General features: G+C 35.4%; 1 protein-coding gene across 1 annotated transcript in view; it reads left to right on the forward strand.

Moving 5' to 3' along the window:
• MIB1 (mindbomb E3 ubiquitin protein ligase 1) overlaps positions 1 to 11,719 on the forward strand; it is a 67,621-nt gene extending 55,902 nt beyond the window's left edge. The window contains exons 16-20 of the mRNA XM_026842060.1: positions 282 to 474; positions 2,618 to 2,696; positions 4,247 to 4,360; positions 5,530 to 5,630; positions 10,747 to 11,719. Coding sequence (XP_026697861.1) covers positions 282 to 474; positions 2,618 to 2,696; positions 4,247 to 4,360; positions 5,530 to 5,630; positions 10,747 to 10,887 — 628 coding nt within the window. The 3' untranslated portion in view covers positions 10,888 to 11,719. The remainder of the gene's footprint in view (positions 1 to 281; positions 475 to 2,617; positions 2,697 to 4,246; positions 4,361 to 5,529; positions 5,631 to 10,746) is intronic.
• Positions 11,720 to 12,170: the final 451 nt, after the last annotated feature.

Raw genomic sequence — 12,170 nt, forward strand, 5'->3', positions numbered from 1 at the left:
GGTATGTCTCTATTAATAAAGTAAACTCTTAGGATGGGAGGAAAGGGTTTTTTACGTTTACAAGATACTATTCTAACTGTGTGGCCTGTTTCAGTACAATGTCATATCTGAGCATGTGACTTTGCACACTGGTATCAACTGTGTGTTTGGGAAAATGCAGTTCAGGTTGCTTTATGGTGCTTGAATGAATAGGAGTATATAGATAAACAGCCAATTGATGTGCATTTTAAATTAAGAATTTAAAATTTTTTTTAAAGTTTGACTACAAAATTTCTTTGTAGTGGTCAGGTTGGTTCCCGAAGTCCATCTATGATCAACAATGATTCTGAAACCTTAGAAGAATGTATGGTGTGTTCAGACATGAAGAGAGATACTCTGTTTGGCCCATGTGGACACATTGCCACGTGTTCTCTGTGCTCACCACGGGTGAAAAAATGCCTCATCTGTAAAGAACAAGTTCAGTCTAGGACAAAGGTAAAAACTTCCAATGTTCATTGGTTCTCTGTGGTTTTAATGGAAAAGTAAAAATGGAGATCAAGGAAAAGTGTAGTGTATTTTAAGTGGTACTTTGTCCTACAGGTGTCTCACTGGATGGAATTCATTTTGCATTGTAATGATATCTTGTCCCAACATTGTATGTTACTCTCTTCTGTTTGCCTGTACTCATGTCCCACCTTCCCCTCATTCTCTTCCCACCTTGCAGTGTCTTTATTGTTCAGGTTCTCAGAGTTCCTAATACAGTCACCTGAGGATGCTTTATTTAAATAGATGCTATTCCCCTTTCCCTTCCTCACCCCCTGGTATATTTTTTCTGTTAAGATAAATTCCTACTTTTCATGAAGTATAATTTCTTTCAGCAATATTCATTTATTCAGTGTTCGTTTATTCCTCAAGGCAGCTTGGAAAGATGATTTGTCTGTAAACTGAGTTAGTCAATATGTGCTTGCTTTTTTAAGATAATAATTACTTTTGGCTTCCACCTTCTCTTTCTTTGGAATCATGAATCTCATGCTATCTTACTCCTTCAGAGCATCAACCAGTTGTGCCCTGTTTTGGAGACCTAATCCCAGTAGGGTCCTCAGATTTCTCAAATGGTTGGTCCCAAGTATTTGTGACTGTATGGGTGCACCCCCGTTGCTTTTATGAGTATTCTTTTAGTCCCATAACCACCAAGTCCTTCTGCCCTTCTGTTGCCTTTTGGCTGTTTGTTGTTTTTTTTTTAAAAAAAAAAAAAAGAAAAATACAGTGTTCCACACACAGATTTTTCTGATCTGTAGAAAACCCACTCTAATCTTTTCATTTCTTCCAAACCATCTTTGACTAGTCTGCTTTTGTGGTATGTTTTTTTCCTCTACCTGCGAGTAAATATAGGAATTGTAAATATGAATTTTTACTGTTTATACTATTCACTCTCTTATTCTTAATTCTTATACTGTTCACTGTTGTGCAGTGCATATTTTCAAAGGCTGAATGTTAACATACAGTGTGAGCTCCTCTTCTCCAGACTTTCTTCATAGTCAGTGAAAAGGTTCTGCCACTGGGTGATTCAGAGCACTTCTACTTCCACTCATGCATCTAAAGAAGCTAATCTATGGAAATCAGCTTTCCCAGATGAAAGTTAGCCTTTATGGATAACCTTTCTTTTATTTCTCCTGGTAAATTAAATTGAGAGTGTGGAATATCTGTTCAATACTTCTCTTACACTTTTTTATATAAAAACTTATGGTAATATCTGCAAGGCTGAGAAATTAATGAACCTGGACAACAGTTCTATGAACTGGAAGAGGTGGTCCAGGCCAGTCTGAATGGAGTGGTATGTGGTATCTCCGGTCACACTATATATATAGTTCATCACATTAAAGGACTTGAGAAACCTTAACATAGAATATTAAAACAGATTACTGTAAAAGCCTCTTGTAAGTGAATTTCATAGAACCATATAATAGTTTGAATTGGAAGGGACCCTTAAAGTTAGTTATCTAGTCCAACACCCCTGCAGTGAGCAGGGGTGCCTTCCACTGGATCAGGTTGCTCAGAGCCTGTCCAGCCTGACCTTTAATGTTTCCAGGGATGGGACATTTACCACCTTGCTGGGCACAACTTGTTCTAGTGTTTCACCACCTTCATTGTAAAATATTTCTCCCTTATATTTAGTCCAAATCTACCCTCTTTTAGTTTAAAAGCATTACCCATTGTCCTATCACAACAGGCCCTTCTAAAATGTTTGTCCCCATCTTTCTTATAGGCCTCCTTTAAGTACTGACAGTCTGCAATAAGGTGTCCCTGGAGTCTTCTCCTCTCCAGGCTGAACAGCCCCAATTCAAGTATATATGGTAGAACAAAGGAGGGGAAAAGAATAAAGGAACATATACTGTCTTAGCTACTTCTCGGTGCTTGTCAATGTACTGAACATATAAATATTGCCATGAAATATCTATTCTTAGAAGTCAGCGTGATAACTCATTTAAGTTGCATTTTGAGGTGCTGAGTTAGTTTAAATAACACTAGATGGAGCTACTTGAAGTTCACATGCCTTGCCAAAGAGAGTGTAAAGGCAAATTAGTGTAGAGAGCAGGAGATAAAATTTTATCTCATGTGTGCTTATTGTTTTTTACAGATTGAAGAATGTGTAGTATGTTCAGACAAAAAGGCAGCAGTGCTTTTCCAGCCTTGTGGTCATATGTGTGCCTGTGAGAGTAAGTAAAATTGACGGAAGTTCTTTTTGAAGTAATCCTGAAACAGAATATATTTAATTAGATTGCTAAAAGCTCATCAGTAATTTGACTTCGGGTCCAATTTACTTGATAGTCTGGTGCACTGGTCAGAATTTTGGCATTATTGGCGTGTTGGTAATGAAATAATTGGGGGACAAACTGGAGATTTTCAAACATTCAGAAAGCAAGCACTCTTCTGTCTGAATTATTTAATTGTGAGTAGGCTTGCATAGTTTATAGAAGCCTGCTGTATATCATTAAAACTTCTGAAGGTAATTAGAATTAATTTTATTGCTGCTTTGTGGAGTTTTTCGGATTCAGGTGTGCAGAAGGTGTTCTGAAAGAATATTGTAAATAAATCTTTGATAGTCTTCATTACTAATGTACAGATTTACACATGGGCTATATTTTTCCCTAAAACACACACCATACATCTTTGCAAATAGCAGTGGTTATGATTCACTCTGATTTATCTTATGTAGCAAAAAAAGACATAGGAGATCTCCAGATTATTTTTTTTTCTTTGAGAATATATGGGTGAGAATGCAGCCATTACCTTGTCAGCAGGCATTTCAGGGCTTTGTTGAAGGGTCATTTGCCTAGAGAAGAGCAGTCCTTGTTGCTGAGAATCTACATAAGAGGTATGGTAATCATTTCCATAAGTAGCTGATTGCTTGGTCTCACTAAAGAAGTCTGGTTTCTTCCTCTGTTCTGGCTGAGAGACCTGACATTGAATCACTGACTTTATCCTGATCTGGCCTCTTTCACTGTCTGCAGCTGAAAGATGATGAGAGAAGTTTTTTTGATTAGTTTCCCAGGAAGAAGACAGCAAAAAGATTGATTGCTGTGGTGAAGGATTTCAGCAGTGCAATACACATCACCAGGTCTAAGCTGTAACAAGGACGGCAAAAGGTTTAACAGAGATGTAGATGATTTCTTTCCAGATTATTCTCTGAATGTCTTGTTCAAGCAGGATGAGAGTCTTGAAGTCTGTATAGTTTATAGGACCCACTCTGATTCACAGTAACATTCAGCATTTATGAGACATAATTTGCCTTTTGTAGAAAAATTAGAGCCTCCTTTCTAGGACTATGTCAAAAGATACAGATTTACTCTTAATGGCAAGGAGCCACACTTGTTTGCCTCTGGAGCATTAGCACAGTAAGAGCGATCTTTGTTCTGAAGTTAAAAACACGTAGTCAAGACATTTCTTGGAAGCTCTGGTCTGAAATACGTGTGATTTTACTACTTTAACTTCTGTAATTTTTGTGGAATGTATATCCATTTGGAGGAGGAGGAACCTGTTCGCTTGAAATATATTAAAAGAAGATAAACACGTTTACTTCAGTTCCCAACCAAGGTGCTGTGTATAGGTGTGATTTGTAGAAAATGATGCAAAGATGAACGCAAGTAGTTATTTGTATTACAAGTATCTATTAATGGCATTGCTGTAAATAAACAAGTTCATGGATAGGAAAGAAGAAAAATGAAATATCAGGATTCAGAGTTGATTTATTTCTCTGTCCTCTCAGATTGCGCAAGCTTGATGAAGAAGTGTGTACAGTGTCGGGCAGTAGTTGAGCGAAGAGTGCCTTTCATAATGTGCTGCGGAGGGAAAGGTACAGAAGATACCACTGACGATATTTGTGAGTGACTCCAAAACCTGTACTCTTTCACCTTCCCCCACCAACTTCTTATTCTCATTCTTTTGAATGACCTAAATCTTTCCTAAAGAAAGTTTAATAAAAACCGTGTTGAGCCAAGTGTCCATTTTCTGTTTCTACATTGGTAGCAGCAGCAATGGTAACACCAGTTACTTCACTAAAGGATTACTTCCAGAATCCAGAGCAGAAGCTGAAACATACACGACTTCTTGGCCACTTACTAATGTCCTTTGAAGCAAAAGCTGAAGTTTGTCTGTAACTGTGCACATGAGCAAATAAATGTTTTGGGTTTTCTGCTTTGCTTTTTTGTTTGGTTTTTTTTTTTTTTTTCTTTCCCCGCCTGAAACTCTCTGACTGATGAAGGAATAGTAAATATTTTGCTTCTAGGTACAAACAACTTTAATGATAGATTGTTTGGTTTGACTTCTCTTGCTTTGACTAGTTTTTAAACTTGTGAGTTCTCTGAATAATTTCTATTAATTATTTGCATTTACTCTGTGTGTGTATGTGTATGCAGTGTTTGAATTGAGTTTATATGAATTGGCATTTAGGTCATTCTTGTCATACTGTTGTTAAATAGATAAATACAAGAATAATCCTTAAAATCAGGTTTTTAATACACTGGAAATTTAAAATCTGAAATACTTCTCAATTTTTCTGTTTCTTACAGTAACATTGCTTCCCGGGTCAGTCAAATACAGGAATGTTAATCTGAGTTTGTTCAAATTTTGCACAAAGAACTTTCAAGATGCTCGTGCAATTTTGAACACCAAATAGAATTGGCTATATAGATAAGAAGTCTTTTCAGTGTGAAATAATTTGACTTTGCTTTTTACATGTGCAAAAAAATTTACTGCAGGAACTTCACTGCCAAGTAAGAACTCTGAGAACATTAAGGGGCTGCAGGCATTTTGAGCATCGTTATTGAGGAAGTATTTGTCAAAGCAGCATTGCTGCTCGGAGAAGTGAAAGAACTCAAGTTCCTTATGAATTGAACTACAGTGCTGTCATATTGAATGTAATGAGACTATCAAATATGTTTGACTAACATTTCAGATAACTGAAAAATGTAGTTCGTACACTGGAAATAATCATTCATGTTTCATTAGATTGATGCATAATCACATATCTTTATTTTTTCCAAATTACAGCAAGTGGAAACATTCCAGTTTTGCAGAAAGACAAAGACAATACCAATGTCAATGCGGACGTACAGAAGCTGCAGCAACAGTTACAAGACATCAAGGAACAGGTAAAAGTGCTAGATAAAAATTTTATGGGCCACTAAAATTGAAAAAGCCAATGCATCTTCTGTTACTTAAAACAAAATGACATGGCGAAGTGCTTCAGTTCTTAAATTTCAGTTAAATTACTAATATCCTGTGTGTGTGATGTGGCTTGTATGTCTTCTATGTACAGGTTTAAAAAAAAAAAAAAAATCAAGTGGCCATATTTGATAATCCACCTATTAGAGCATCTGTGTTGGTGTGACTAAAAAAGGATGCTCTGCTCAGTATGTTCTCTGCCTGCTCAGCTGACCTGAGTGTACAGGTACAGCAGAAGCTGTTTTCACAGAACAGTAATAAAAGTAGATATTCTTCACTATTCTGTATCTACCTGAATCTTTACTTGACTGTTTCATGAACTGCCTTTGAATAATGGCTGGCAGTTACCTGTTGTGTGAAGGCTATGGGGTTTATGTACTCTTCAAAAAATTTTGTGGTTTCAAAATTAAAACCTTTGAAACTATTGTACATGTAATTGGATATTTGGAATGTAAATGGTAAGGTTTGTCTTTTGGAATTATGCATAGTGTTTGCAGGAGGAAATTTATACAAGTTGACTGTAGATTGTATTGATTACTCGTGGTTGAGTTACATGCAATTTAGAAACCTAACAAAACCCAAAAATTAATGTTTTGGATAACTGACAGTTACCTATTTGATTTTGTTGCATCTGTAAGTCTAGTTCTATTAGAAGTGCTTAAGCAGTTGTCTACATGCAGAACTTTCCTATGTTAAATTACTAAACTGTTTCCTTGCTTTTCCACCTGCACAAAGAAAAACTTGATTTTGAGATTTTTTTCAGCAGTAAAGGACCTGGGTATCTGACTATTGTATGAACTCACTCTCTTAGAACCCCGATAGTGTGATTTTTGGCTTCCTTATGTATAACACAATTGGAAGAGACTTTCCATGGATACGGGAAACAGAGAAGTGTTCTTATTGTGTTACTTGTCTTTTCCTCTTGTAGCTTACAGCAGTCAGTAATACTTCAGTGATGCCAGCATCACATTTAGTCCTGGTAGTTGTTGTTCTCAGCTGTTCATGTGTGTGAAAGCTAAGACTCAAGTGTGTAGATCACCAGTTTTACAGCCCATATCTCTAAATGCCTTAAATTTGTGAACTGATATGCTGCCAAATTCTAACCTCAGTGGTATGTCTGTGAAGAACTGTTCCTGTTGTATGGGAACTTGGCCAACACTCCAGTAACAGAAATTCAAATATACAATTCAAAGCAGATTCTTTTGTCTGCAAAAGAACATGCAGATTAAAAATTGTCGTTTGAAAAATGCATGTCTGTTTTGACGGTAACCTTGGGAGTTTCTAGATATCTCTGACTTCTTACATCTACTGGTTCACTTTTTAACACTGGATGAAAGGATAAAAAGAATAAGGCTACTGCTTTGGCATGTAAAATGATAAATGCAAAACATGCAGATGAATGCAAGTAATCTATTTTCTTCAGATGTATATTTTTCTTTTCTGGTTACATTATTTTAGGAGTTTATAAAAAATGGGAGTTCTATTTTGGTATGCTAATGCTTTTATGTATAGGGATGTGAAAGGAAAAGTACTTGTTACAGTTTTTCTTCTTGATTAAGGAAAACTGAAAAAAAAACTGGGGTTTTGCTAGCCAGAAGCTTTCTAATATCAGGAAGTTATGCTGTATTAGGGAGAAGAGACTACGTTATACATGTCACTTTCTACTTGTATTTTCATATTTAGTTTTCATATTTGCAGTAGTAAGAAAGATCTAATACTGGAATTCTATGAGAATTCAAGTGCACTCTTTTGCTTTGAAATACCCTTTTGTCCAATAATTTATTTGAAATTGGTATAAAACTGAAGATTGTTCAATGTCTCTGACTACAAAGAGGTGGTTCTGGTCATTGTGTGCCTCTTCATTTGCGGGTCTTTCATGTTTTCCTTAGTGTCTTTTCCGATTAGTCTTGTGACAGGGCAAGTTACGAATCATTTAAATTTGTGCTGGAAATGATGCACAGCGTTCCGCTATAATTGTGTATTCTTTTGATTTGTGTTTTAACAGTTCAATCTTCATATTACATTGATATTTTTGTACTTAAAATTAATTTGTTCTCTTTCAGCAGGTATAATCCTATGTTTCAACTCATACCTTCAATGATAATCTAATATGTTAGTGCAGCAAGCTTTTAAAACCATTTCTGGTGCCAAGCAGAAGTGATGCTGATGTCAACAGAATCTCCCACATCTGATGACCACACCATTCTTCAGGGATTCCCTGAATGTGAACCCTTTTGACTGTAATTGCAATACCTTCATTCCATTTCATACATAATCACCATCATCTGTCTGATATCTTACGTATGTTCCTTCACCATACTTACATCACTTTCTTTCCCCTTAAAAATAAATTTATTTTGTCACTGTGCACCTGTATATTGTGGAAAAACTGTTTTTAGTAATGATGAATTGCTGTTTCAAGCAGTTTAAAATGCCTTGTTAGTGGTAAAAATTGATTTGAATTGCAAACCTAGTTATACTTAAAGGTACAATGAGCACTTTTTCAGACTACTTTTACTTATCTAAAGTAGTAATTCTTGAAAAGAACAAGTATAGTGCCTTTTTATGCCATTTGCTTTCATTCAAAAGATGGGAGTCAGTGTTTCATGTGGGTAAAAAAAGTAGTGTGGTTTTATGCAGAGAATGTTCTCATGAACTAATAGTACAATAGAAACAGACATTGCTTATTTCTGACTGCTCTGGCACAAACTGGGTATAAGACATGCAGTGAACTTTCTTCCACTGTAAAAGTGCGCATAAGCTAGGGGTTAAGTAATGAAAGCTCCTTAAAAATTTGGTAAAACTCAGTTATTTGGGCTTGTATCCCCCTGGGAAGCTGCTGAACTAATCGAGAAAATCCTTGTCAGAATAGAATTGCATAGCAAACAGGAAGTCTGGTTGTTCCTGCCAGCTGAACTCTCCTACTGTATGAAGTAACTTAAATGTTAAAATAGTATCATATTAAGAAATTAAATAGCTGATGTATTTTATATGCTCTGCATTTGTACTAAGCAGGAAAAATTTAGCAATTTGCTAATGCTGCATGCAATTGCAGAAAAGATCTGTAAAAAGTGAAAATGTTAGGTTTTCTGTGCTTCACTGAATGAAATAATCAAAAGTAATGGTGCTTGAACAGATTTTTATTTTTTTTTATTAGTTCTGAGTCCCTTGATGGATGTTTTCATTTTCAAATGATTGTGTGGCATTTGGAGAGAAACAGACCCTTGTAACTTCAGTAATTCTGACATTATATTTAGGCACAAAAAGCAAATAGTTATGCTAAAAACATAGAATAAAGGCTACAAGTTTTTTTTCTCCAAAGGTAAGGTTTGAGTTTGCTTTGTCAAGCCTTTATCAAAGGGTGTCATGTCAGTACTACCAGGTTATAGACACTTGTCGCAGGACAGCTATATATTAATTGGAAATAGCTGCTTGATATTTGAGGACTGTAGGTTACTGAAGGAATAATGCTCTAATTGTCCCAGTGGGATGTGAAGTTGATGACTTGGTGTGAATGGAAAAATGAGCTCAGCTGACTGAGAGACAGTTGATCGTTCGCAAATTTTTAGTTTGACTATTTTCTTTTAGTACTGTGGGAATTCTGGCAAAGCTGGAGCAGAGCATTTTTGGGAAGAGTGAAGGGGTTTTTTTTAAATATAAATGGACATAGGGTTTTATCTGAAAGTTTTACACTCCTGCTAGCCCATTATACTGATATCCTGGAGATTAAAATAGATGTTTGGCCAGATTCCATGCCAATTTAAACTCTGTATAAGCAGACTGCTGGTGAATTTTTTTTGGTCCTCAACTAAGCTATCTACCCTAGGAGTTAATACCTGTTGATAGAAGGTATGCTCTAAGGTTATACTGAATAGGGTTCCTGCTATGGATTCTCTTTGTCATGAGATGAACAAACTGAAGTAAACCCCTGATCATGAGTATGGAAACAAGTCACAGGTGCAAGGTGGTGATAAAATGAATTTGCATTTGAAATCTAAACCCTGTCAGTATTTCATATTATATGTGAGATCAACATTTGTAAGTGTTAGATGTAAGTAGTGTGTCTCAGATCTGAGGGCATCTTAGATTTTATTTGTTGGACTACAGAATGATCTTAACAATTATCTGTTATAACATCTATTCATTTACTAATCTTTGACAAACTGTTATAAATGAAATCTTAATGTGGCTGCAATATGTTTATGGTGAAGGAACATGCCTTACCAAAACTTCAATTTCTGCATGTGACAAATGGTGAAGGACATTGTTCCTTAGTGGATTGGTACAAAATGAACTTTGCTATTGAAGAACTTTTAGGAGATCTTTTTGGGACATTGGCTGTCACTTTAATGCTCAGCAATTAAAACTGATTTTAAAAGTTTGCTGTGCTAGTGTTATGACTGAAGGTTACAGATCTATTACATTGTTCTTCATTTGAAACTTGAGGTGTTCTTTTGGTTGAAAATCTGAATAACTCCCATGAACAAAGGCTGGAATTACCAGCATTGAATCTTTGCATATAATATTGATTATGCAGCATTTTTATTACTTCTGTATGTGTTTAGTGCTTGGTGTTTAAAGGTAAGTATATGAATTATTAGGTAGCCTGAGAAGAAATTGTTAAATCATTACCCAAGCATTGTACACTGTGGTGTTTGTTCCCTGGAAGATTACATAAAGGGGAATGTTGCTGAAGAATGTCTTAATGTTGCAAACTTGGGTAATGATATTGAGAATGTGATGTCAACCTACTACTGGATTGTCTTTCTTAAAGGGATCATATTAGGAAAAAAAGTTATATAGGGCTTTTTTCATCATGATGGTGTAGGAGAAACCCAAATATTTTAAGTCAATATGAAATAAAAATGTGATTTAAAAAAAAAATACTTAGCTTTCAGGTTAGTGGCAGGGTTATGCTATGGCAATGATCTGCTATGCTTAAGGAGGCATATTTGTTGTTAAATTTCAGTAACTTATATATTGCATATTTGATACTGTATCGCTACTGCCATTGACTGTGTAACCTGTCAAACTCTTTTACAGACTATGTGTCCTGTCTGTTTGGACCGTCTGAAGAATATGATCTTTCTTTGTGGCCATGGAACATGTCAACTCTGTGGAGACCGAATGAGTGAATGCCCTATATGCCGCAAAGCAATTGAACGAAGGATCCTTTTGTATTAAGTAGTGGAACCAATGTCTCTTATTAGCTTATGAAATAGTAAGGACATTTTGATGATTTAAATCTCCATTGGTTTGAAAGGCAGTAAAGGGTTCTAATGAAAACATTTCTAATACTGTAGCATAGGTTCATTACATGATAATTGTTTAAAGACTGTGAACACACCAAATAAGAGAACAGTATTTGAACAGTCAGCTTTTAGCTTTACCGGAAAACATCTAAGCCTGAAGCTATTAAAACAGTCTTTTTCCTTTTCTTTCTGTCTTCTTCTTCCCCTTAACGTTTAAAGGGACAATCTTATTTTGGTTTTGTTCATGTTTTTTAATGTATGTATCAGGTGTCAAGTGATGTAAGGGGTTTTTTTATATTGTCAGTTAATATCAAATATAAATATTTAGGATTTTTTTTGTTTATGCTTTTCTGGAGAATATTGAAATTTCCTGTGACAGTTATGATTCACAGTAACTTCTGTCTTGAAATATACAGTAATGCAAAACCAATACAAAGTGTATACATAGTAGTAATAAATATACTATTCCCATAAGATTGGACCTCAAAATACAATGTTATGGTAATTCTAACTTTATCATGCCCTTTGCTGAAAATGGATTGGGAAAGAAATGACAAAAAGAAAAATCTAGTTTAGAAACATTGTGTTCCCAAAACTGCACTTTAGTCTAACAGGTTCAAGCCAACCTAAATAGTGAACTACTTCATTCTGCTAGCCATATAATTTTGTGTGGAATTGCTTTTAACTTGACTGGAAAGGAAAACATTTGAGCATTGGATCAGTTATCCATTTCAGAAGAGTGAATTTGATCATTTGTAGAGGAACATATACATACATACATACATACATACATACATACATATATATATATATATATATATATATATATGTATGTGGGGCTATTTAAAAAATTCTCGGTCTATGGCTTAGGAAAAACTAGAGATTTTGCAAGATTTCCTCTCTTTAAATTAGTTTTATTGTCTCCACACAAACAGTATCAACAGCAAAAGAGAAGATTTAATATTGCTTATTCATCTAAGTTGGATGTTAACACTAGGACTTATCTGTGAACATTACTGGGTAATACTGCAAATGAAGATATTGCTGACAGAGCAGTGAATCTTGTGAGCCATGCCTGGGTGAGTTGAAGTTGGCTGAAGGAGTTAGCTGTCACTGATGTGACAAAGAGGTGTTCCTGACTCCAAAAATGCTGCTGTCAAGAACTGCAAGCTATTAAAATTTTGATAACAAGTACATCCTTCCCTCTTTTTGCAT

Source organism: Athene cunicularia (assembly GCF_003259725.1).
Source record: "Athene cunicularia isolate RWA chromosome 2 unlocalized genomic scaffold, athCun1 chr2_part1, whole genome shotgun sequence".
Classification (NCBI taxonomy): Eukaryota; Metazoa; Chordata; class Aves; order Strigiformes; family Strigidae; genus Athene; species Athene cunicularia.